Source organism: Microchirus variegatus (assembly GCF_963457635.1).
Source record: "Microchirus variegatus genome assembly, chromosome: 10".
Lineage (NCBI taxonomy): Eukaryota > Metazoa > Chordata > Actinopteri > Pleuronectiformes > Soleidae > Microchirus > Microchirus variegatus.
The window spans coordinates 25,103,223-25,130,085 of NC_139811.1; the positions used below are offsets into that span (position 1 = coordinate 25,103,223).

Genomic DNA, 26,863 nt, shown 5'->3' on the forward strand with positions numbered 1-26,863 from the left:
TAATAAACACTCATACTTGGCCGATTCTCCCCTCAGTGATTTTGCAGATGTCTGGAACGCTCTGCTCTCCTCCTAAAAACAGCCCGTTTATATTGGAGTTTTTCCTGTCTTTTGCTCTCTCCACCTCTGGGATTCCTGTGAAGATGCAGCTAAAAAGGCCTGGAATGATCGTTATTACCCGTCTGTTACTCCGTCTGTGGTCAGCAAAGATGATTGGACACGTCTGGGAGAGGGGACAGGGAAGTTTAACCCACCAAACTGCAACATTCACACTGTTTTCTGGTATGTACAAAATAATTTAATACTGTAAACAAACATTTGGCTCATAAAACACTTCTGCAAAACACTGAGTCAGCTGATTTTTAAAACAACACCGCTCTCAGACGGATAAGTCCGTCTCCAGTTCATGAGAGCTGATGCCACATCCGTGTCACTACTCCATGGGCGACTGGAAGATTGAGATGATGGGGTCCTCGTGGTTGGTCACCACGAGGACGCTGCGGAACTTGTCAAACAGCGTCTTGAGCTGTGAGCGCCGCATGTTCTCGTTGTACATGATCTCTTCCAGGTGATGATGTCCCCGAAAGTAGTGTAGCAGCCTGAAAACAGTCGACACAAACAGGCAGAGGAACAAGTTGAGAGCTGGAGATTCATTGGGACATTAGCTAAGTAAATCAAAAATGAGACGAGACCTCCACAGCTCTGAAGCTGGCTTTCAAGACGGTTTTATTTTAAATGTCCCCACAGCTAATGGACAGTGATTTATCTCAACAACTGCTGAAATTGGATTTTTCAATTTTCCGTGACAGCAATTAAGACTTTCTTCTCCAATTATAATTTTCTCCAATTATAATTTTATTCCCCAAGAGAGAGAGGTCATTTAAAATGAATCACTGGGTCTTTACTGAGACTAAGTCCATCTGTTCATCCAACTGCTCTAAATACACTCTGGAAACTGTACAGGTCTTAACGCTGGTGGAGTTCCTGAGTCTGACCATCAGGAATTTCGAATTCCTGTGCTTCAACACCAGGATTTTTCATGAATTTCCTTGAAAGCAGTCATGATAGTTGCTCCAGAGTAAATGACCTCAACAATATATGCTACTTGAATGTATGAGGATATACAGTAACAATGTAATAATTAGTAGGGATTCACACGGTGGTACCAGTGGTCTGGACACAGGAAGGAGCCTGCGTGCCCCCTTCATACAACGGCAAACCAGCGGGTGCTGGCACGCAGTTTGCCCCCCAAAACCCACGCAACAGCCGGCAAGCACACTTTGATTGTTGAGAAGGCTTTTTGTTTGTCAATCAGGTCCTGCAAAAATTACAAAATCACTCCCACTGGACACTGAAAAGGAATGTGGCCTTTCCTGTAGAACCAACTCTCAAACACTCTCCACTTACAGTCATATAGAGACCTGTGGAGGAGGCTCGAGCACTTTGTATAGTGGAAGTTGCACACTGTGAGAGTCCCACAGGTGATAGATTGAGCCACTCAGGGGCCAAGCCCACAGCTCATGCGTTCTGGGTGTGTGGGGGGAAAGCGTAAAGAAGCTTGCGCGGCCAGACGTGCGCTAATGCGTCTACACTGAGGGGAGCATCCAATACCTGGGGTAAAAGCCGCTCTGACACTGCGCGGAAGAGGCGACACAAATTGCTCCTTTGTTTAACAGTGAGAGGATTTCCTTCTGTAAAACGCGAGCTGACTCTCCCTGAGCCTTGGAGTGTATTATGCCGGCGAACTGCAGCCTGTACCCCCACGAAATCGTCCGCAACACCCAAGGTGAAGCTGCTGGTGTAGCCCATCTCTCGCGTCTGAGGGAGAGTGGACACACACTGCAGCTCCTCTGCCACGAGAGGCTTCAGCCGCGATGCGGTGGCGCCATCTACTGGTGGAACAGTGACACTGCGTGTTTCTGCCCGGGAAGACAGCGCAGCGGCTGGGGCAAAAAAGGCCCGTCCTGGACATGCCCATTGTCGTGGACGGGCTTTTTTCGCCCAAACCGATGCGCTGTCTTCCTTCTCTCTGTTTGACAGGATGGCGAGGTTAAGCCACCGCGCTCGTTCCTGCAGAACCATAGCCCCCATCGATCATCCCGGATTAGCTGGTGTGCTAATGCTCAGTAAAATCGATCTGGTGTGACCGACGAAGCAAATAAATCCAAGGCTACTAGCGCCCTGCGACCGAAGCTAAAATAAGATCTGCCTGTGGACAGTTTAGCCAGTTAACCCTGGACGCAAGATATGCTCCGAGGGAGAAGAGGTGTTTGAATGACGTGGTCCCGTCCACAGACACTATTCATGGTAGGTGGGACTACCTGTGGCAGACGGACACGTTCACCAGCCATTTAGGATTGGCGTAATGAGATTAATGCTTCTGAGGGCTGCGGCAGGGGCGTGCATCCCATAGTGAGACATCTCACGAGATATTATTAAAGACAACTATCACATGAGCTTATTTCTAAATATTATCTGTCAGAGACATGATTAATTACCTGGCAAACATCCGCAGATCCTCTGGATTGTGTGCAGCGGGGATGTTGAGGATAACTTGTCGCTCGTGCTCCGACAGGCTGGCTAGCAGCGTCTCCGTCATCCGCTTGTTTAGCGGCGAGTCTCCACCAGGCAGCAGCTCAGCACTGGAGTTGTCCATACTGGGACTGGTGAGGGTCATGTCATCGCTGCTGGCTGGACATAGAACAGACAAGAGATTAGCCGTTACTACACCTGTATGTAAAAGAAGCAGAGGAGTGAGATGATGAGATGGGACTAACTTGGAGAACCAAAGCTGAGAGCACTGGGCGTGCTGAGACTGCGGCTTCCCACTCTGGCTACCAGCGGAGGGTCATCATCCCTCAGGCCGGGCTCGTCCTCGCTGGGCGGCACCAGCAGGCAGACGTAAGTGTGCAGCTGGATCAGCAGGCGGCGCTGAAGCATCCACACCACCATCTGGATTAGCTGGGCCTGGTCAGGAACAGAGCATTCACGTTTAAGTCAAATATGCTTTCAATTATCTGCTGCTGATGTAAAAAGGCTGAGATGACATGACATGAGCTGTGGCATTTATAATTCATCACTGATGTTCAAACAGCTCTGCCAAAATAAGACAGACATCTGAGATGAAGATCTCCAATATCTCTCCATTTAAAATGAAATCTCTATAAATAGAATTTACCTGTGGGAAATTTCACATATGTATATGGAAAAAAAGTAAAACTGTTCATTTTTGTTCTAGTATAAAACACATTAAATCTTTTTTCAGAGGTAGACAGATTAACCGGTCAGCCCATTTTTATAATTAAATGATTTATTTTTTAAATAGTAATGACCAATAATGACTTATTTATGAAAGTATAATATACATTTCACATAATGTTTTGCTCTCAACTTGATCAATGAACTTAAATGTTTCTCATCTTAAAGTCAGTATGACAGAATTTATGTTTTTAATGACCCATTTAACGTATTGAAATCACAGGGTGCCTCACCATACACGACGACACAAGGTCCACGTCACGATGCCAATAATATCGCAAAACAATGATTTTGTGATAATATACTGCAGGACAATCAAGTGAAGAAAACAAAATGTTAACGTGAAAAGTTAAAAACGCAGGATTTCTCTATTTATTCACAACATAGAGAACAAATATTACCAGTTGATAAGAAAGTCTCTATTAGATATTACTGTTTTAGACTTTTATTTTCCAAAAGCTGGTGTAACAAGGAACAGAACAATAAACAAAAAAGGGATATCTGTCAATATTTTATTTTATCAAATATTATTCAAAAATGTTCTATTTTTAGTGTTACCAGGAGTCATTCAGTTTTTTCACATTCCAACCATTGCACCTGACATCACAAACATGGTTGCTACCTTAAAATTCCTTGTTATGTACAAGAGTCATATGTTAACTAGAGCTTTATTACCATTTTGTGAAGATACACCAACTTTTTTTGGCCTGCAGGGTTATTTTTTACTTTTACCCACATGTTATCAATTTTAATCTAATACTTACTTAAAGTTTTCAAATTCTGTAGCATTGTGTGATAAGTGTTAGTTTGACATGCAAAGTTTTGATATGATGTTGTAAGAGAACAAAATTAGATTGAGATCATACCTACTTCCATCTGACTCACAGCTAAGTATAGGCTGTCATTTTCCGAAAAATTCTGTCCCGTCAGTACCCCCTCTTAATTTCTACACTAAGTAAATACTACAAGCTTTTAATTGTGACGGTTTACAAGTCTCTATTGCCAAATACCAAACCACCATATAAACCATTTCAGTGATAAAGACCTTGCCTGATATAGCACAATAAACTCCAAATGTCCTGTCCGTACCCGTACCATCCGTACCCCCACTTTTAATTCATTCCATTTGCTAAAAGGACACAAACTAAAGACTTAAAATATACAAACAGTTTATCTCCTCACTAAAAATAGTAGTTTCCAATGAATTCACCAACATTTTCTACACAGATTTCTTCATTAACCCACATCTGGTATACAGCCCCATAGACTTTAGGAATGGTCATTTCCAGGGCAGCCTGGGATGGATATGATATGAAATATGATATTCCCCTGGAGTTACCATCCCATTTTGCGCAGACCATGTGCTCTAGCCCAGCTCAGTCAGTAGAAGGATTTATCAAAGCTACTCGTCCGTACCCCCACATACAATCATTTTCATAAAATGATCATACAAAAGTAGCTATGATGTGATGCCAAGGTATAAATGCAACAATCATATGTTAAAGTATAATATTAAGGATGAATTACTACCAGAATTTAGCTATCACAGTGCTTTAAAATGTTGTATTTGACCTTTCCCTCCACATAAAACAATAGCTGATTTGAACATTGATGGAATGAAAATGTTTCCTATTAACGTAAACAAATTCATCCTGTGATGGCGCTTTTAAAGCAATGTGTGTGCAGTCAATAGCTCCGATTACATTAGGGAAACTGGCTCTCGCTGAAAATTGCGCTTTAAAGTTGGCCTGTTTAACAGTATTGTATGGGAATTTGATGTACCTGGATGACATTCGGATGATTCCCACACAGCTGGCATGGCTCGGCTCAGGGTTGACTGGCACACTCCTGACCGAAATTCGGCTTATGTGCCAATTATCATCGTTTGCAAGTAAATCCTCGCGTTCCCTAAATACTCGCTCACGTCAGATTGCAAGGTGTTAATTGTTCATAAGTGTGTCTCTGATGTGCACATCACTCTGATGACTACTTGTTTTCACATTATTAACAGTTTCCCAGCATCACCTAAGTGTCGCCAAAGGAACAATAGCTGGAGAAACGTGCGTATGCCAGCCATAAAGTTGGCGTGGGCACAGTTCTCCTGCATCAGTACGTTCGCGAAGGAGATTCACGTCCTCAGCCACAGTTCTGTGTGTCAGTACATCCGCGAAAGAGATTCACGTCCTCAGCCACAGTTCTGTGTGTCAGTACATCCGCGAACGAGATTCACGTCCTCAGCCACAGTTCTCCAGTTCTCTGTGTCAGTACATTCGTGGGTCAGTGAGTGAGTGACTACACTCGCCTGCCCTGACAGACTCCTTCCCCCTCCCAAGTTTTGATATAAAAGTACAGTTTAATTGCAAAACATCATTATAATAATGTGATAATAATGATGATGATGATGATAATACAAAATAATAATACTTAAATAAAAATTAAAAGTATAAAAGTATCATTAATATTATTATTATTATTTTTAGTATTCATATTATTATAGAGGCACATAGAGGATAATACTATTATGCACATATAAATTTGTTATTATTTTAAATCTCTCCTCTCATTACTTTATGTGTACCTACGTCTGTTAATGGGGCGAGTGTGTGTGTGTGTGTGCTTGTATTCAAGTGGCATAGCTTGACTCAACATTAGCCATTAGCGCACCGTCGCGACTGTTTCGCCGAGGACGTGAATCCGTGACAGTTCTGTGTTCGCGAATCATGATGAGTGAGTGACAGCGCGTGCTGTGAACGTGATTCACGTCCTCCTCCGTGACAGTTCTGTGTGTCAGTACGTTCGCGAATCATGAGCGAGTCAGTGAGTGACAGCGCGAACGAATCACATCCTCCAGGAGTGAGGGAGAGCGGCAGACAGTTCTTCTCAGTAGTCCCTCCCCGCTCTGCCACGTTGGCTGGCTTCGTTTGCCAAAGATTCACGAGTGAGTGACGGCGTCGGCGAGCGATTCACAGAACGCGGCAGTTCCACTCCCGGCTGCCACGCTCGCTGCTGAGCTCAACTGAACTAAGAAAGGAACGAATCAGTTCATGAAGTGATCCCAGTCGGTTCGTTCACTCAAAAGATTAGTTTTCCGAACGAATCATTCATGACTGACAACACTACTGGTGTTGCGGATACTAGTAATGGAAGATAATAGGAAATAGTGTTTATCTTTTGTTCTTCATTTGGGTATACTGTATGTAACTTTAGATACAGTCTTACAGTTTTCCTGTCCATACGCCCTAAGTGACCCATTCAAAAAAGACCTGTATCATAGTAACCGAGACGTGTTGTGCAGAGATCTTATAGGATACTAAGCCCAAAGTATGCACCTTTGAACTGCCAACATAAATTTTGAAGTATATTAAACTGTTTTGTACACTCAATTATGAAACAGCGGTCAGAATAATCGTACCTCCTGTGCAGGAGCCTCCAGTGGGTTTCTGAACTCGGCCAGTGAGACGGGGAGAGAGAACTTGGCTAACATGGTGGGCAGATCATGACCAAGAAATTGCTGGGCAAAGTGCTCAGCCAGCGAGGAGTATCTGTCCAGAGAGAGAGATGGCACACATAACACAGAGCATTTTTCCACAATGCTGTAAAGGAAAAGTCTATTATATGCCGAGTACATAGCATAGAGAGGGAAAAGAAATTGTTTCATAACACATTTCTGAAGAAAATTACATCAACACTCACAGGCTGATGTTGGCATGAGGCGAAAGCATGTACACGTTGTTCTCACACAGTGGGTAGATGATGATGGCTTTGCCCCAGTAAACCAAGTGTACAGCAATTTGAAAAATCTGAGGGAGGAAATAGTTTCTTAAAGTAGACATATTATACCATATTTCTCCAAGTTAAGCTAGTTACCTGGTGTCGTAATGAACATGTCTGTGACATGTTTAGGTCAAAATACCTTAAGGACGAAGCACCATAGCAGTTCAATCACCCTGGCAAAACAGCCCTGTTCAGAACGGTCGGTTTTGAGTGCCTGTCTCGGTCTAACCCTAACCCGTTGCTTGTTTATTTATTTTAAATAGATTATTTTATATACCACAGATTTTTCTAAACCGGGGGAAAAGGACACTCCGCCCAGGGGCCGATTGAAACCCAATTGACACCATCAAATGCGTCATTATTACGATTACATTCTTCTTGTCAATAAATATGTTATATTTATGAATGCAGCGATAATTCAGCGGCAGAAAACACAGCGAGTACACTGTGGAGCAGCATCTATTGAATGCTGGAAAGTAGTAGTAAGTCTTGGTCGACTAAAGCCCTGAAATTTTGACCAAAAATCGACCAATCGACGGGGGGTACTTTGCGGCTGCGACTCTTTTATTTTGAAAAGACCCGCTGGAGTTCAACAGAGTCTGACGCCTCCTTACATCGTTTTGCATTACGTTCAACTGCGCAATATCATAGCCCGTGATATCCGACAATAACTAGTAATATCAGCACAATAAGTGTTGAGGAATACAGAGCGAGACTGAACAGCGCAGCGCAGCTTCGCGGCTGAGACACAAATAGACCGCGGGACGCTGCTGCGCGCAGGTGCGCCTGCAGTTATAACACCAATCAACAATTATTAGACTAAAACATTGAAATATGCTAACAATTCTGATATGTTCATACTCAAAACGGACGGAGCAACCTTAGCTTAGCCTTTTTAAATGATATGTCATGTTTGTAGAGCTGTGAAAAGCAAACTGTTGCTTGCAAAGTTTGCGTTCCACTTTTTTACCGTCATCTATTTTTGAAAAATGCTGCCACACTGCTGATGTCTTTGACATGGATGTGACAGGAGGACTGACTGTAGCCTAACATGAAAAGCTCAAAATTCACACGTCTAATTAATGGCAAAGCTAATCTGTCTGTCGCTCATGAGCCACAGAGCGACAACAACCCACTGGGCTGGACTAAACCAAAATAGTGGAAAACAAGGGGGGTGTTCTCTAAAGACGGACTGTTACCTGTGAAGCACGGGTGCTGTAAAACACCCCTATTAGTATGTGGTACTTTCCTCCTAATGAAATTCACCATAAAAAAAAAATAAAATAATAATAATAATTTAGTCGACCAATCACAATTTTGGTCGAGCCAGAGCGTGTCGACCAATTAGTCGACTTTGACTTTACAGCCCTACTGGAAAGTCTTGTTGCGCAAAAGCGAAACTTGGCTGCATACGGAGCAATTAGTAAGTCTACTCGGATCACCTGCACTTCATCACGACTGTACTCTATCCTCATCATAAAAATCATTATTTGTATGTGGGGATAATACACATAGAGAAATCATCCACTCTGCTTTGGATACGAAAGGGACCACTTGGAGACGGAGAAGCACAGATCGCAGTAGCGGCGAATGGCGCAGGAGGGGGAGAAGAGAACAGCGCAGAGGCGGTGCACGGAAATAAAATGTCTATCTGCACCAGATGAGGCAGACGAGGGGGCACTACCACTTTTTTGATTTATAATTGTTTGATATGATATGATTTATTTTTTCATAGGGAACTCCAGCGTCCCAACGTATTAACATGATTAAAAAGTTGCATAACATATCTCATTTAATTTCGATCCACGGAACATACACACACCTGAACCTGTTAAATGGGACTGAACCATGTTTAAATTTAATCAAATGTCTGATACTGACAGAGAGATCATTTTCTGTGACATCGTCAGTGCATCGATTCTTACCTAAATGTAATGGGAACATGCTTGTGATCACCTATCCATCATGAAATATTCAGATTGAGCCTTAAAAAACTGTAGACAGTAAGTTACAAACTGAAGAACAAACTTACAGATAAACCCACCCAGATGGAAACATAACCTCCTTGGTGGTAACTTGGAGCTGTCCATGTACATACATTGTCCATCCAATGGCAATAGGACACCATTAACTGTGACTGTGACTGTGAATCTTTAGGGCTCCAACTAACAATTATTTTACAATCCATTAATCTGTCAATCATTTTCTTGATTAATCGAGTACTCGATATTGCCAAATGGGGCAAAGAAACCAGAAAATATTCACAGTTAAGAAGCCCAAAAAAAAAAAACGGAGAGCTTGTTTTAATTATTACAAAAAAAAGCCTCAAATTGATGAATGGACTCTAAGAATACTTGAAAAATGTAAAAAAAATTGGGGAAAAAGTGTTTCCCTGGTGCTTTACGGTGTGTAAAAGTGTAGTGGTGTTGACTGTGGCGCACCTGAAGCAAGGCCAGGTCAGCGTCCTGGGCGAGCTGCTGAAGGTTCTTCACCGCAGAGCACGTCTTGATGAGGCGAACCATCGCGGGCGAGCAGTCCAGAGGAAGCTGGCTGAGGAGAGCCTTCTCACTTTCCAGCAGCAGCAGAGCGTGGTAAGGTCTGCAGAATCAAACAATGTGTGAACTTGCAGACCCGCTCAATTTAAGACAGCAGAAATCAACCTGACAATTCATGGACTAAAGGATTATTCAATTAATCACTAAAGAAATTAATTGATGATGAAACAAGTGTTCATTAACTAATATAAACAAAATGTGATTTAATGTTATTTGTTTCTTCTCACTTTTCTTCCACTTAAAAAGATACATATATATATATATATATATATATATACATATACATATATATATATATACATATATATATACATATATATATATATACATATATATATATATATATACATATATATATATATACATATATATATATGTATATATATGTGTATACCAATGTTTGACCCTTCGTGGCAGCTATTGGGGATGTGGTCAAAAAAAAGAAAACAAATAAAGCCAACCACAAATCTAATGTACACAAGCAGTATTGACAGTAGGTGGCAGTATTGGCCCACATATAACCCTAAACCCTCAATCAGCGCTTATGGATGATAGGATTCCGGTTCATAATATATTTTTATTTAACTGGAACTGCAGACATTCTGCAAAGCCAGATTAGTTAGTTGCTACATAAAACTATACAAACATCTGTGTAATTGTGATAAAATTCCCCTTCATTTCCTGTAAAGGTCACAGAATAAATTGCAAACACACCTGATAGCTTTAAGACTGCGCTCCAAAGCCTCTGGGGGAATGTGGTTGCCACCAATCCTGTGGATCTTGTGAGGTAAACAGAAACTCACCTCCAGCCAGTTGTTGATATGTAGTCGCACCACGCCAGTTGTACACAGGCTGACAAAAACATCAAAATCACATGAATCAGCTCAACACAAATCCATATTTTACTTGCAGAACAATTGTAAAAAGAAGAGGAAAAAAACTTTTAAATAATTTAACATTTCTTTCCCAACATCCAAGTGGGAGTGTGGATAAATCAGTAAAACAGTTGCTGGGCAGATATTTAGAAAACATGAGGAAGCACTTCTTGCACGGCTGAGCTGTAATCATTTTGTCAGCAATATGAACATTTTAAATATATTCAACCTCAATTTATAAGGGTGATCTCATTGAGACATAGGGTCCTGTTTTCAAGACAGACCAAATAAAATATACAGGCATAGACAATTTTATTGGTTCCCTTGCAGCATAAGGAAGAGATTTTTCATTCTTCCTGAAAAAGACTGGACTGGATGAGACAAAACTGGAGAATTTTAGCATTACAAACAGCAAAAAACAATTATAAACATAACAGGAGGTCAGTTAGTTTTGTCACTTTTCAAGATATTCTTAAGTGATTTCTTGCTTTTATGTGGAAGGGTACAAAAAAAAATTTACCCAAATCTTTACTTCATGTCATGCACAGTAAGAAAAGGAAAAGTGCCTCGTCACACACCTGTCATACGCCTCCTTCAGGTCCTTTGCTAGTTTACATTTGGGAAGAATTTGCCTGAACGGGGATTGAGGGCTTCCATCTGCTGTTGTGAAAGCAAAACAGAGTCCTGTCAAGACAAAGTCTCCTATCTAACAACGATGACACATCAACGAGTTTGTTAAAGCTACAGTGTGCAACTTTGAAATGTTAGTGTTGAGTTTCCGTGTCTACTGCGACAATCCCACACTAGGGCTGAACGATTTTGAATAATTGAATTTTTTTTGCGATTGCGATACAATTCACAATATCCGAGGGAATTTTAACATCATTAAACATATTTAAAATGATAACGGTGTGATATTTGTGCAGATCTGACAATAATTCATCTAAAATGATATTGTGACATTTTTGCATTATCCATCTTATCACTAGGGCTGGGCGATATGGCCTAAAAATAAAATCCCAGATTTATTTAATAAAAATTCGATTTTCGATTTAAAACTTTTTTTTCTAAAGACAAAATTATTATTCATATGATGTACTATGTTTAAATAAAAAGTGGTAGTGCCCCCTCATCTGGTGCAGACAGATTTCTGCGCACCGCCCCTGCGCTGTACTGTTCTCCCTCTCCTGCGCTTCTCCATATCCGACTGGATCATTTCTCTACACGCAATTTTACCCCTACAACTTTGCAATTAAGGGAATAACAGATGCATCAGATGAGCCGATCTCTTTAGTTAACTGCTCAAAGAGAGAGAATGTTCTCTGCTGTGAAGTGAATGTCGCGGGGAGTTCATAAGTTTAACTTTTGCGCAAAAGATGCTGTTCCACAGTTTACTCGCTGTGTTTTGGCCGCCGAATTATCGGTGCATTCCTAAATATAACATCTTTATTGACAATAACAATATAACCGTAATAATGGCGTATTTGATAGTGTGACTTGAGTTTCAAATTGGCACCTGGACAAGGGGACGCTTGCCGGTTACATGTGGGCGCATCGCGCTTGTTCCGCGGCTTAGAAAAATCTGTGGTGTATAAAAAAAGTGTATATAAAGTTAATAAACAAGCAATATGCACTGGGGGAAACCCTGGTCGGGTGAGTGTGAGGAGATGCACGGGTGGTGCCACAAATGAGCGGTCCCCGGAACATTTCCCCAGTGCAAACATTAAAAAAGTGCGCCGTAGTAAGAGGAGAAAATAATCGATATTTTTATTTTTTAAATCGTCGGAACAAAAAAATCTTAAGAAATATTCAAGCTGCCTGGATTTATTTTGATTTTATGGCTGTAGAATTGTCAATGAAATGTTCCATGAGTGAGTTCTTCTCCCCTTTTTCAAAGATAACTTTCACTTTCAATATCTGGAAGTTATTCAACCGTTGCAACGCGCTGGTGAATCTCGCCTGTGATTGGACAGTCGTTCCGCGGAAGTCCTGAGGGGCTTTCAACTCATGGTTGTGGGTTCCCGGCTCCGCTAGTCACTGTGCACAGTGACATATTATTTGTCACGACTGATGGAGGGAAGGCAGAAGCATAACAGCTAAGGAAGTAAAGCAAGAAGACTGTAAATGGAGTCGTCCTTTCAGAAAGCTCTGCATCTTCACCCGAGTAGAGGTGAAAGTCTGATGCCACTGCCCACCCTTCTTGGCTGAAAAGTGTATCTGTGTGTAGCTTACTCTCAGTCATGGTGGTGATCTCATCCTGAACGGCGAGCATCAGCTTGGCCTCTCGGGTCAGATACTGGCAACGCCGCTCCTCGTGCTGCAGGGCTATAGCGATGCGGCGCGACAGGTTGTGCATGCAGCTGATGACGGAGGGGTCAGCGTTTGCCTGTGGATGACAAAAATGGGAGTGAGAGCTACAGTTATTAGACTGTATTAAACATGTCGTTGGTACATATTCGAGAAAAAAACATGCAATGTATGTATGAATGATCGTGGTGGTCGGAGGGGCCGTTTGGCGCACATTGGCAGCCACGCTTCCATCAGTCTGCTCCAGAGCAGCTGTGGCTACACATAGCTTACCACCACCAGTGAGAATGTATTAATTAATAATGGGTAATTTGTAAAGCGGTTTGGGTGTCTAGAAAAGCGCTCTAGAAATGTAATGAAGAATAATAATAATAATATTCAACTCAAACATACGCAGCCCCAATGTCAACATCACTGCTTTAATTTGAAACTCAACATTAGGCATTAGCTCATACTCATCCCCATTAAAAATGCATTAAACTATCAAAATACCTGAGCATATATTAAATTCTATAAATATATATATACATATATGTGTGTGCATATATACGTATATATATATATATATATATATATATATATATATATATATACACACACACACACACACACACATATATATATATATATATATATATATATATAAACAAGTTATGTGACTGAGACTTAATTTAGCAACATTATAAAAAACTTTCAATTTCTACCAAAGTCATTTACTGGTTAAATACTACTTTTACTCAAGTATCCCTTTAAGGCACTTTATACAAGACTGCTCTTCCTCTAGATGATAAAAAAAAAGAACAAAAAAGAAAGAAACAGTAAATCCACTGAATTTGAATAACAAAATCTTTTATAAAATACACTGAAGAATGGCACACACACACACACATCACATTATTTAAATGTTTTAAATTAAAAATGTTTTTCTGTTGGTTGTTGCCAGAGTGAAAAACCACATCAGTGACGAAGCATGATGAGGCTTTTTTTAATCTAAACCCTGCTTCGAAACAGTGACTCAGCATGGGCTGTGCCTGAGCATGATTAAGCAAAAGTAAATGTGGTCACTCCCCCCTCCAAAATCTCACAGATAGAGTACACTGGAACTTAATCAGTCACACACCCGCACACACACGGTAAAGATTAACAGAACGCATGTCCCACCCGCAGTCAGCTGTTTTATTTGTGCCATCATTAAAAAATAAAGAAGCCAAATTATGTTGCACATATATAACATTCATATTCAACGTTTATTATTTTAACTGATTGAGCAAAACCAATCTTCCATTTGCACTCAAATATAACACACACAAAAAAACTATAAAGGTTTTCTTACCCTTAATGCAAACACCACATTGAACAAGATCATTGTGGGCATCTCTCTCTTAGGGGAAGGATCTGTTTTAGAAACCTGCGTGGAAAGAAAACACGTTTTAATTATTTAAATGATACATAAAATGGACACAGATTGCAATAACATAGGCAGAGTGATGCAGCAAATCAGAGGTATCAATCGATTACTAAATAAATCGTCAACTACTTTGATCATCGATTTTTCAATAATTACAAGGAGGTTTCAGATTTTTCCGTTTCTTAAATGTGAATATTTTCTGTTTTCTTTGCTCCATATCACAAAGAAATCATTAAACGTAATAATTCAAAAAAACAAGATATTTGAGAATATCATTTCAAATTTTTCAACATTTCCTGACATTTTACGGACCAAACAAGTCTTCGATGGATCGGTTATGGAATTAATTGTTAGTTGCAGCAGGGCAACATGTTGCGATAGTATTGTAATTTGTAATTGACAAACTTAATTTTTGGAAAACACTGACAGTCCTCATAGGTCTAAACAGTACAATAACAGTATTCTTTTCTATTTGACTGGGGTTTTTGTTTATATTAATGACATTTGTCTTAAAACTCCTTCTATATATTTTAAGATAATCTGGAGCACACGGGCACATATTTTGTTTTTGCATTTTAATTGTACAATTCTCGACAGAACTTTAAGTTCATAATATGATTTAATAATAAGATAAAGTCTGTGTACTGTACATTCGTTATGCCGACCATGCATAGAGTACTTTGTTGTTTTGTATTTGAATATTTACTTGAATCCTTAAGTTTAAAAGACAATAAATAACAGTTGTTTCCTTTAATATTAATATTAATATATATATTATTATATAATATATATATATATATTATATTAATATTATTTAAATTTTAAAGTATATCGGCTTAATATTGATATCGTCAAAATAAAAAGAAAATATAGAGATATATTTTTCCCATTATCATCATCCACCACTACTTGTAACTTGAATTTTGCTGTTGCCATATCTTGATGGAATATCCTGACATAGTTTTTTCTCACCCTGACAAAACAGCTCCTCTGAAATTAGATCAGATAATAACACATAGATTTATAATAAATTTGGGAACATTCGTGAAAAGTTTAGCGAGTGCAGGAGTTATTGCATGAGTGTATCGTCTCTACTCCCTGTGAAATACCTTCATTTTTGCATCACAAACAGCCAAACGTCAGACATGCAGTGAAAGAGGCAGAATAGTCACTAGGAGGCGCTGCCGAGGCAAAGACTATTGCCTTTTGACAGGAAGAAAGAAAAGAGACCACATCACACCTGCACTGCGCTCCCTCCACTCCATTTGTTTTAGGATTGATTTTAAATTTCTTTGGTTGCCTTTTTTAAGATCTTAACAGCACCATGGTTTGGCACCATCTTTATATATTATATTATTATCAAATATTTGTGTATTGAACAGTTGTTTTTTTTCTTCTTAACCCATTGACGCCGGGAAAGCATTGCCGCACTTCTACCATTAACACCGGGAGAGCGGCTGCGCGCTTTATTCTCTCATAGACGCCGGTAAAGCGGATACGTCAATTTTCGGGGGTATCAGGGTTCCTCGTGACATTGTTTTGAAATTACTTCTCACAAACATGGAGGACTTTGACAGCGGAGAGATTTCGACCGGGATTTATGGTTAAGACATAATTATGTTTGAAGACGACGAGGTCGGCGATAATGACGATAAATACCACCGTAATCGACGGAGTGTTTACAACCACACACCAGGGCTGTAAACATCATCACCGTCACATGTGAAGCAGACTGTTACAGTCATTACATGCTGTTCTTGTTCTTCACTCTATCAGGACTAAATCAAGGCACTGACACACGTTGATATTACTTTATTTTCTTACGATTTTTTAGTTGAAAATAGTTATTCACTTTAATTTTACATTTTTGTATCTAAATAAAATAAATTTCACAGCAAAGCCACAGGTGTGAGCTCTCAAATACTTTTTGAATTGTGTTCCTATATCTGCTACAGAGGCTGAGAAATCAGTCATTTAGTAGACATTGAAGCTCAGGTTTTAGAGACATTTTGTTTAGGCGCTTCAGGCCTTAATGGGTTAAAGTCTAGTTAAATCACAGGTGGGAAATATAGTTTACAATCACAATAACAGATAATTCACATCACATTGCAAAACTTTCAAGCAAACTATGAAGCCTTTCAAGGACCTGTGGGAACCCTGAATGAAAAACAACCTCTTTGGTGAAGATAAACAATGACTTCTTTTCATGAGGCTTGTAGAGTATCTACCTGGATGATGGGAGGATGGTGAAGGAGAGTCGGGTGACCCACAAATCGAACGTTGTCTATCTTCAGTTCAAACTTCTTCCCGCACATGTCGGACTTGGTGGCGAGTATGGTGGAGAGGATGATGTCGGAGAACCTAAATGAAGTGATGAGCAGGTGCGATAAGATAAGAGTGCAGGGTGTCAGAGACAGGTGACAGCAGAGGAAAGTATAATAAATTAGCTCAGTTTGTTTGCACTCTTGCTCACATCCCAATGTCTATGAGAGGGTTTGTGTTAATCAGATGCATCTGCCTGTAACGTAATACAACGATTGGAGCACAAATTAAAAAAGGTTGTGTGGCTACCGCAGAGGAGAAAAGAAGAGGAGCTCTCCTTAGAGAAAAAGTGAAGTTACTGTATGAATGAAGAATGTGAAAGACTCATGCTGGTTTGACTTAAGTCACTCATGCTGCGATCAAAGGTAGACAAATTAAGCCTTTGACGTCCAGTAAAAGTAAGCAGACGACAGACTTACCCCACCAACAAGAAAATAATGTGCTTTTGTTGCTTTTATAGCGTTCAATTCGCATTTAGATTTTTCTATAGTACATGCTGGAATTGAAACTGTAATTACATTTTATTGTGGTTTTTATTTAGAGTTGTATATATTTTCAGAAAGGCACAACAGACACAGGAAGGCAACATTGATTCACTAGATCTGCCACAGACAATTTACCAGGATTTTGTTTTATATATTAGGTTTGGGGGATCCCCAAAAAGAAAAGAATGGGATTGGGTTGAAAAAAGTGGTTTAAAATAATTTGGTCTTACCCTGCTACCAACTGTTCGTCAGTTAGTGGAGATTGTTCCCTGAAATGGGAATTGGGCCATAAAAAAAGGGGGGAAAAAGCAAACAAAAGGGAAAATGCAACACACACACACAAAGTTGGGTCGAATGCATACAATGGACATCAAAAATCAAATAACTGGTTAACCCTGTCTGAGTGTTATTAATTGGGGATGGGTATGATTATTTGATCATTTATGCGCTCGATTGTAAAAAGGCTGATCAGTAGGGGTGGGACTCACAGGGTACCTCACCGTACGATAAGATATGCGATACATGGTCCACGATACCAATAATATCATGATACAACTATTCTGTGTTAATCAATATATTTGCAAGACAATCACGTAGGGATGCATCACAATATCGGTCTAACTTTAGAAAAAAAACGTACTGGTGAAAAGTTAAAAGTGCAGGATTTCTCTATTTATTCACAACATAGAGAACCGCCAAGAGGAGGAATGTGGATATTTGCCCTGGCGTATCGATTATCGTATTGCACAGGGAAGGGCGACGATATATCACCAAATCGATATTTTGATCCACCCCTATCGATCAGTTACTGTGGCTATTCTTTATGGAATTAGATTTGAGTCAATACTGTATTTTCAAACAACACTTTTCACAAATCAAATCAAATTGACTTTATTTCTTTGCCCAGCACAGCGAGTGAGGCAGCCAGCAGCAGATGACACACACAGACTGAACTGATCAGTCAATATAGATACGGTTCATATGATTAACCTCTTCTTCCCTGACCCTCTTTTTGGAGTGCCTGCTCGAAAATGACATGCCCAAACTAAATAGAGTAAATCTCTGCAGTTACAAGCTCTATGTGGATTATCTTGGCATCAAAATAAAAATAACTAAAGTTTCACCGTAGATGCCACTGAGTCAGAGTAAATGCACATGGAACACAGCATAAATGAAGGATTTTTTTCTCTCACCTAAAAAAACACATAGAGGTCATGTAACAACATGCGGACATAAACTGTGCAAAGTCTGATGCTGCTGAAGTGAAGCAGATTAAAATTACAGAAGTTTTAGTAAAGAGATGTCTCGGCGTTTAGCACAGTTTGGCACCATCTGCGTACTCAGTTGGAGGAACAAGAAACTTATTATAAAATATCTAATTGAGCCAAATGAAATAATGTTATGTGGGGAAAAACACAAAAAATAGGACAATATCAAAAGAAATATAAAGCTTATGTTGATGTCACGATTTTTTTTTTAAATAAATATATATGAAGAACAAATACCTTGAATCACTATCCTGCTCTTCAAGACCATCACCTGTTGTGTTCAGTGCGTACGGACTTCGTTGTTTAGCTTGTGGAGAGAATAACAAAAATCAGTTCACCTGATAATGTGTTTGATAAAGAACTGATCATCTGAGCTGAATGATGCCACATGTTTTGCGCAGGTGATATGCTACATTTGAAATACTCATGAATGTCTGTTACATTCAAACTACTGTTAAATTAGTTCACACAAATGAAAGCAACGTCTGAAAACTCAAAGAAGCGTCCACAAACAGCTTCACAAGTGAATTCTACTGTTCGTGCTCATTCAGCTACATGACAGGATGAATGCTTCTTGACCTTTCCCTCCCATGTGCTGCCGCTGTATACACACAAACACTCCATCTGTCAGATCTGATAGTTTTGTTTGACTGAGTCCATTTTCAGATAAAACACGAAGCAAACAAACGTTATCTATGCTCGCAGAGTTACGTATTTGCAACTTTAATTATTTGTTTATTACTAGGGATGCACCGATTGCTCGGCCAGTGACCGCAACCAGACGATTTTCACGTGATCGGCCCCAATCAGTCAGAAATATTCCGATTTTAATAAGCCGGTCAAATGCACCCGCATCACGCGGCTACACGCACATGTAGTAGAGCGTAGGGCTGGGCGGTATGCCGGTTCACACCGAATACCTTTTTATTTTTCGTTATGATATTAATTTTTTATAAACCGCCATAGTATTTGATTACACAACATCCGCGCAGCCATGGCGCTGCTGTCTGCTTTGCGAGTGGTCGCGCTCTGCATGTAAACGTTTCATTAATGTTTATATATTTGTTTCAATCGCTGAACGAAGCCTGTCATATTCGGGGCAAGAGTCGGGACCTTAAATTGCTTGCACAAAACTTTCGATCAGCACTCACCATTTGTTTGTTTGTCATTTAAACAAGTGTGCGCAGAGAGCGCAAGACATTGTTGGCACGGGGCGGGAGAGAGAGAGCGAGTGCGAGAGAGTGAGGTCTGCGCTCTTGGTCATTAGTTCATTTACTTATTTTTGTGTAGGTAATATGTTGAGAAATATGTTTAAACTTAAATAAACTTCATATACAGGTTGTTATGTCTTGTTGTATTAGTTTGTCCTGTTACTGACGTCATGCTGTCGTTGCCTGACAGTCTGACTGATTGAAAGCCCCCAGATGCAGCAGATGCAACACACACTAAATGTGCCATGCAAATACTATGAGAATATATTATTATTATTATTATTATTATATATAGGGAACATTCGAATATCATTTTTGAGCAATTTTTAAAAAATTGAAATCGGAATCGGCTAAAATCGGTATCAGCAGGTCACACCTCTTGAAAAATCGGAAATGGCCCCAAAAATGGCAATCGGTGCATCCCTATTTATTACAATCCTAAATCATGCCTTCGTCATTAATATTTAACGTTATCGCATAAAGTATGTTTTCCTAATATAGTGCAACCCTATATTAGCACAGTATTAGGCACACAACACACACAAGTATAAAAGAGATTAAATAAAAAAAATAATAGATATGGGTAGGGCTGCCACAATTATTTGGTTATTACGAGATTAATCATCAGCTTGAGTGTGTTTTTTATTTAAAGAAGCTTTCTGATTTTTTCACTTCTTAAAAGTGAAAATGTTCTGTTTTTTTGTTTCATATAAAAGAGAAATTATGAAAAACTGAATCATTTTGGTTTGCGGACAAAACGAGACCTTTGAGAACATCGCCATTTCCAGGTTTGGGAAACAATGATCAACATGTTCTGACTATTTATGGTCCAAACAAATACTTGATTATTTTCATTATCGATCAATTGTTTTAAATAAAAATTGTTTTTATTGACCTTGTTTTAGTGTTTTATACTTATCTTTATTGTGTTTATAATGCTTTTAGTGTGCAGTGTTTCATATCCTGTCTGTTTTATATATTTATACAATGTCTCCATTGTTTTGAAATGAGCTATAAAAATCTATTTGGTTTAATGTGTCGACTGTTTTCAAGATTAATCGAGTAATAGTTAGAAATGTTCTTGCTTTGTCCACAAACCAAAACTATTCAGTCTAAATGATTTCTTTATTCTATGACGCAAATACATTTTTACAACATTTAAGAAGCTGAAAACAGCCGAGAACCTGCTTTAATTCTATAAGAAATTCAAAACAATGATTTTAATTAATTAATGTTATAAATGAAAAACATGAAGTAGAAAGAGGAGGAATAACATATTAGAATTAAGTAGAATAACGCAGGTTTGATGGAGTACATTATATATTTTGAATATCTGATATTGGACTGTGAAATGTTGTTATTATTATATTGTTTACTATTTAGTGACAGGCCTCAGCCTCTGTTTTCCCAGAATAACCACTGACTATAAGTGAGGACGTGTGATTGACGGTAGTGGGGGAGTGGTCCTCTGGTTCAAATGCTAATGCTAAACCTACCTGTTAGAGATGACGAGCATTCCGCCGCTCTTTGGAACGGGTACCGGAAAAGGAGTCTGTTACCTCGGCTGCCAGAGCTGACCAGAATGACGCTGATGGGGCTGGTTTTGTCGCCACACCTGTGTACGCTACTTTGGGACTGGCTGTACATGGAGCTCCGGTCGTCTGGCAACCCGGCGGATGGGTTTAGCATCATGTTAGCATCCTAGCAAACTAACCCGCTAGCTGGCTAATAACGACGCAACTAAACAGCAACGAACGTTTGATAAAAGCAGCGGATGTTGGGGTGTTTACTGCAAGTGGGGGTTGTTAAGTTAGTGTTTGTCGCACCCATGAGCTTATAAAAAGACACTTCAAACTGGTTGAAAATTTGAGGCCTGGAAAAAAGAAGTGCCTTTCCTACCGCGTTGTTGTTTTGTGTCACACTGAAAGATGTTCGACCGGAAAAGGGCGGTGGCTTCAACATTCCCCCAGCACAGCTTCTTCATGGAGGTCTCCGTTCTTTTTTTCTTGAAATTCTGACTTTAATTTCAGAATTCCTTTTTTTCCTTGGAATTCTGACTTGTTTAATTAAAGGCAAACATTTACTAATTAAAGAGCGGACAAAATAATGTAAACATAATGTGTCAAAATGGGTCAAAGGAAAGGGTCAACTTTCTAAGTCACTCACTCACTCACTCACATTCACCTGTCCTCATCATTCACCTGTCTGCCCTCATCATTGACTGTGTTCAGTGCGTGATTTATTTATTTTTACATTCAGGTGATATTTTTTCACTCAGTAACGGATGTGATTTAAAACATAGCAAAGTACAGTACTTCCAAAACAAAACATACTTAAGTAAAAGTAATAATAATAATTAAAAAGTACAAATAAACAAAAATCCAACTCAATTACAGCATCACGAGTATATGTAATTCATTACCTTCCACCTCTGCATAAAACAAAGTTTCAGTGTTAGTGTTATTTTAATTATTTACATATTTACCAAATTTAAATGATATGATATGTAAATAAGTCTCTTCATTATGAACAAATTTGCTCTTGTCAGAATTTATATTGTGATTCGAGTCACGATAGTTTGCGATCTTTAAAAACAAACATAAAAGTTTGGGGAAGCACTGTGTTAAGTTATCTTTTCCTCACCTACTGTATCACACATACACGTATGACACATTAGTCTGTTTTTACTTGTAGAAAACCTATTATATATAATTACATGCTTTGTTTTATACTTTCTTTGTGTTGATCCACTTAGACTGATTGGTTGCACAAGGTAAACAAATACTGAATTTATGTTTTATGGTTTTTAAGTAAGTGCCCAGTCACTGAGGGCTCACTCACACCGACACCCTTGGCAGTGTTTCCATGTTTCGCAGCCATCAACCCTCATGGTTGGGTTTTTCGATACAGTGGTATCTTTAATTTCAGATAACCACACCCTTTTATATCAAACTGCAAAATGTGCACACGGAGATGGCAAAACAACCAGTAAATGTATTTGAAAACATGAGTCACTGTGAATTTTAAAGTTTATTATCCCCCCCCCCCCAAAAAAAAGGTTTCTAATTAAACGAATATAAAAAATGCTTGAAATGGTTTAGTTTTAATGATATTAGCAGTCTGTTTAATCAATATCAATATTCTTACACCATTATGGGATGATTGTTCTGCCTTTATAAACTTTTATTTATTAACTATTTATGTTAAATTGTGAACTTATACAAGGCAAATACCCATATAGAGGAGAAATATGGAAAAACAAAGCTAGGCAAACTTCTACAAATGTTGTTTATCTGAGTTTTGTAAATTGTGTCTTTATTCGGATTGATTTTATAAAGCTCTTCCCTTATTCTCACAGTGACTTTGAGTTTATAGCACTCAAGTAAACAACCATTATCAGACAATTACCTTGCCGACATTATAACCTTTTATTTATTGACTCTTTGTGTTAAACCGTGCATTTTTGCAAATAGAAATAAATAAAAAATAGAAAAATATTGCAAAGACAGAAATTGACTGTATTCATGTGTGTTTTATTTGGTGTTTGACAACACTCCAATTATAGGTCATTTTTTGCTGGTGACCATTGGTGCTTCACTGGTTAATGGTACTGTTTGCTCAGAGCGGACACCACCACAGCCAAGAACTTCTGCCAGGCCTCCTGAACTTCAGGGGTGCAGACGGTGGGGCCAAACTTAATTCCGGCTTCCACAGTGATGCACTCAGCAAGAAGCTGAAATGAGGAAAAAACATACAGAGGGTTGAATAAAGGAAACTATACAATAAATGATGATAAAAAGAAATATGGCACAGATGAGGCATCACATACCCTGAAGTTGTCAGGATCCACATGGAGCTTCTCAGAGTGAGTCACACTCAGGTTGGAGTATAATTTCTTGATGTTGTCCATGTTTTTCACGGCTTTTTCCAGCTCGGTCATCACTTTGATGCCGTGCGCGGTGACCTTCGCATTCTCAGCGATGGCAGTGTTGGTCGAGATGTTACCGAAATCCTGAAAGTATCTCTGAGTCCATGGGTAAACGATCAAAACCCTGAAATTACATGGCAGGCAAATTCAGCAAAACACTCATGAAATGAAGATACATGAATGTCTTCAATGTCTTAAATGATCTATTTTTACCTAACATTATGTGATAAAATGCACTTTGCTCTTGTCAAAGTGTCTACAGTGAAAATGTAAACTAATTGTATCCATTACAAATAAAATACATTACTGGTTATGACACACAAATGAGTGAATCTTGATCAAGTCACCTGCGCAGAGCCCGGGGTCCAGTGGTCTTCACATCGATATTCTCCCACAAGCACTTAATGGCATCTCGCTCTTTGTCTGACCAATCAACCATGTTGACGAAGGAAAGGTTTTCTGTTTTGACGCAAAAACACAAATATCTGATCACAAACCTGTGGCAAAGACTTATCCTCAGCAGGTTTTTATTAATTACACAAGGCCACACCCCCAATTCACTGGAGGCACCCGATTGGACTAGAGGAGTTGGTTCGTTGCCTGTCACGACTTGTGTTACCGTGCAGCTTCGCCCTGGAAAAAAGCAGATAAGAAGGAAATTGACTTTTTTGCCAAGATTGAAATCTTGATATGAGAAGATTTTTATTTTTATTATTTTTTATTTAAAGGTAACCTCAGCAGCAAAATGAATAGGTTTCAACATAATTGAGTGCGTTTACATGCACCCTTTTATTATATTTTCATCAATCATCTGCAGATTTGAAAAAACAGTTCAAACTATAAATGAGAGGCTATAAAGAGGCTGAATTTAACGTTAATGTGTAACGTGACCACCAATGTGTTATTTCCCATTTTTCATTTTAGTGGTCGAACGATTGTCTACCAGAAAAACACATGAAAAGTTGCAACCTTAAGTGAATAAAAACATGCGTCTCGGATGTTTGTTTTTTTCAAATTAATTTGTAAAACAGTCCAATAAAATATGTTTTTTAACATAATTTAACAAAGTTAACAAAAAAAAGCTTATATTCAACAAATAAAAGCTGAACTGTCTACTCATACTCCCAAGTTATAGAAAAACCCATGATATATATATATATGTATATATATATACATATATATATACATGGTGGGCTGAAAATTATTATTATTATAGTATATATAAGACTTACATGATAAAAGTTACATGGAAAAAAATGAATGACATTGAAAATCAAGAAAATGTATCCCAGGAATTAAGTTTAATATTTTACATTGGATCTGAGGTTAAAATTCAAATTGTTTTATTTATTTTTTTACATTAAGTGAAATAACTGAGTCATGTAATGATGACAGAGAAAGGGAGTGGTGACTTATCTTTGGAAAAACTGCTGAGCAAATTTCTGGCAAATTCTTTAATGGAGGTGTGGTTTTGGTTTGATACAGGGGTGCGGTGCAATTTGGCTTCATATATATAAAAAAAAGCTGTTGCACATCAACTTCACTGGCATTGTCATAGTTTTTTCCTTTTGTCGAACAAAACTAAGCAAAGGCAGACATGAGTCTCTCCGGAAAAGATAAGGCTGTGGTGAGGGCTCTCTGGGAAAAAATATCCCAAAAGACCGACACAATCGGAGGTGAGGCTCTGACCAGGTGAGTTTTCAGTTTATTATATATTATATATATTATATATTTTTTATTCATTTATTGGAGATTAATTATTTCTTTCTTGACAGGATGCTGATAGCATACCCCCAGACCAAGATCTACTTCGCTCACTGGTCAGACCTGAGTACTGGATCTGACCAGGTGAAGAAACACGGAGCAACCATCCTGAAGGCCATCGGAGATGCCGTGGAGGGCATCGATGATCTCACTTACACCCTCAGCAACCTCAGTGACCTGCATGCCTTCAAACTCCGAGTGGACCCCAGCAACTTCAAGGTACGCCACAACATCCGGTCTAATGTGTTTATATATACACAAATATATAGGTTTTTATACATTATGTACATAAGTGTCCTCACTAAGGATGCTGTACAAGGATGTGTGTGTGTACTTGATATTTAGATTTTTGTAGGTCCTCATAACTTTAAAGGGCTTTTTGTATGGTCAAGACTTTAAGGTTTAAGGGTTTGGGAGAGTATGATGAGGTGTCTGTGACTGACTGTCTGTGTTTCTTGCACCTTCACAGCTCCTGGCCCACACCCTCCTGGTGGTGATTGGCATGTACTTTCCTCAAGACTTCTCTCCAGAGGTGCACCTCTCCATGGACAAGTTCTTAGTGAACGTGGCCTTGGGTCTGTCTGAGAAATACCGTTAAACTGGGACAATCCGCGTGCCGGGAGGAGGTATCGGGCTGCGCGTCGGCTACATTATCATCATCATCTTCCACAACAAACGATGGCAAAATCTCTTTAATGAAGGCTAAATAAATGGGTAAATCAAATAAATGTGGAACATCCACATGTCTCCTCTTCCTTGTCTCTCACACTGTTGCTGTGTCTTATTAGTTTAGATCCACACTGTAAAATGTACAATAACAATATTATTATTATTATTATTATTATTATTATTATTATTGATGATAATAATAATAATAATAATAATAATAATAATAATAAATTATAATTAGTATAATAGCAATAATAAAACCTAAGCATAGAGGTTACAAAACATTAACTGTGACATGGCTTACCGCAGTTATAGGCTGCAAACAACAACAATAACAATTCAGGGGCCTAATAAATAAAAATAAAAACTATCGAAACTTGTGTGCTAGTGTGCTTTCTTTTTTTCACACACACAAACTTGTTTCTATGTTTTAGTGAGGACACATCATTGACATAAGGCATTCCCAAGCCCCTTAGCCTAACCTTCACCATTTAAAATATGTGCCTAAATCAGCCCTTACCCTAAATCCTAACCTAAACCCAATTCTAACCGTAACTCTAAAACCTGATCTTAACAATGAAAAAGCAGACAAAATGTCCCCTTAAGGCAAAAATGTCCGCACAAAGATACAGTAGGTGCAAGTGTAACCCAGCTGTAATTTCGGTAGTTTTATGTTATTGTATTAGTATTATTTGTGTTTGTATTATCTGTATGATTTGAGCGTATTGCTCGTTAGGGGTTACGATGACATCACGTAATGGCAGTCTTATGGCGTGTCAGGATGTTTACAATAGCGTTGCTTTACAAATGGTGTAAAGCTGCAACGTGTGTGTGTCACCTGTCTGCTCATGCGATCGGGATATGTCATGTTTCCCTGCTAGGTGGGCATTACTGTTAAAGGTGGCATATTATACCCTATTTCTTCACGTTAACCTAGTTCCCTGGTGTCCCAAAGAACATGTCTTTTGGTCAAAATACCATAAGGATGAAGCACCACAGCAGTTCAATCACCCTGCCAAAACAGCCCTGATCAGAACAC

The 26,863-nt window shown here is 39.0% G+C and overlaps 3 protein-coding genes across 3 annotated transcripts; 1 reads left to right on the top strand and 2 right to left on the bottom strand.

The window, feature by feature from the left end:
* Positions 1 to 295: 295 nt before the first annotated feature.
* Positions 296 to 21,348, bottom strand: nprl3 (NPR3-like, GATOR1 complex subunit). The gene is made up of 13 exons (XM_083896553.1): positions 20,960 to 21,348; positions 18,490 to 18,559; positions 16,406 to 16,538; positions 14,103 to 14,177; positions 12,695 to 12,848; positions 11,041 to 11,122; positions 10,302 to 10,439; positions 9,474 to 9,630; positions 6,952 to 7,058; positions 6,671 to 6,800; positions 2,778 to 2,967; positions 2,499 to 2,691; positions 296 to 599 (listed from the first exon to the last, which is right to left on the bottom strand). Exons 1-13 carry the CDS (start codon positions 21,153 to 21,155, stop codon positions 434 to 436), a joined length of 1,791 nt encoding a protein of 596 aa, XP_083752679.1. The 5' UTR covers positions 21,156 to 21,348; the 3' UTR covers positions 296 to 433.
* A 1,635-nt stretch (positions 21,349 to 22,983) lies between these two features.
* Positions 22,984 to 23,876, bottom strand: LOC310932733 (hemoglobin subunit beta-like). The gene is made up of 3 exons (XM_083896078.1): positions 23,739 to 23,876; positions 23,293 to 23,515; positions 22,984 to 23,196 (listed from the first exon to the last, which is right to left on the bottom strand). The coding sequence occupies exons 1-3, from the start codon at positions 23,828 to 23,830 to the stop codon at positions 23,065 to 23,067; spliced, it is 447 nt and encodes a 148-aa protein (XP_083752204.1). The 5' UTR covers positions 23,831 to 23,876; the 3' UTR covers positions 22,984 to 23,064.
* A 1,065-nt stretch (positions 23,877 to 24,941) lies between these two features.
* LOC310932737 (hemoglobin subunit alpha-like) lies at positions 24,942 to 25,873 on the top strand. The gene is made up of 3 exons (XM_083896082.1): positions 24,942 to 25,083; positions 25,167 to 25,374; positions 25,625 to 25,873. The coding sequence occupies exons 1-3, from the start codon at positions 24,989 to 24,991 to the stop codon at positions 25,751 to 25,753; spliced, it is 432 nt and encodes a 143-aa protein (XP_083752208.1). The 5' UTR covers positions 24,942 to 24,988; the 3' UTR covers positions 25,754 to 25,873.
* The last annotated feature ends 990 nt before the right edge of the window (positions 25,874 to 26,863 follow it).

Bases quoted from the DNA above. Each gene is read 5' to 3' on its own strand.
- nprl3 (XM_083896553.1), bottom strand. From the start codon at position 21,155: ATGATGCTAAACCCATCCGCCGGGTTGCCAGACGACCGGAGCTCCATG. The intron at 7,059-9,473 runs GTGCGCCACAGT...TTCCTCCCTCAG, and splicing joins CTGACCTGGCCTTGCTTCAG to ATTTTTCAAATTGCTGTACA. The intron at 6,801-6,951 runs GTGAGTGTTGAT...CTCTCTGGACAG, and splicing joins CCTCATGCCAACATCAGCCT to ATACTCCTCGCTGGCTGAGC.
- LOC310932733 (XM_083896078.1), bottom strand. From the start codon at position 23,830: ATGGTTGATTGGTCAGACAAAGAGCGAGATGCCATTAAGTGCTTGTGG. The intron at 23,516-23,738 runs GTGACTTGATCA...ATGTAATTTCAG, and splicing joins GGACCCCGGGCTCTGCGCAG to GGTTTTGATCGTTTACCCAT. The intron at 23,197-23,292 runs GTATGTGATGCC...TCCTCATTTCAG, and splicing joins TGGATCCTGACAACTTCAGG to CTTCTTGCTGAGTGCATCAC.
- LOC310932737 (XM_083896082.1), top strand. From the start codon at position 24,989: ATGAGTCTCTCCGGAAAAGATAAGGCTGTGGTGAGGGCTCTCTGGGAA. The intron at 25,084-25,166 runs GTGAGTTTTCAG...CTTTCTTGACAG, and splicing joins GGAGGTGAGGCTCTGACCAG to GATGCTGATAGCATACCCCC. The intron at 25,375-25,624 runs GTACGCCACAAC...GCACCTTCACAG, and splicing joins TGGACCCCAGCAACTTCAAG to CTCCTGGCCCACACCCTCCT.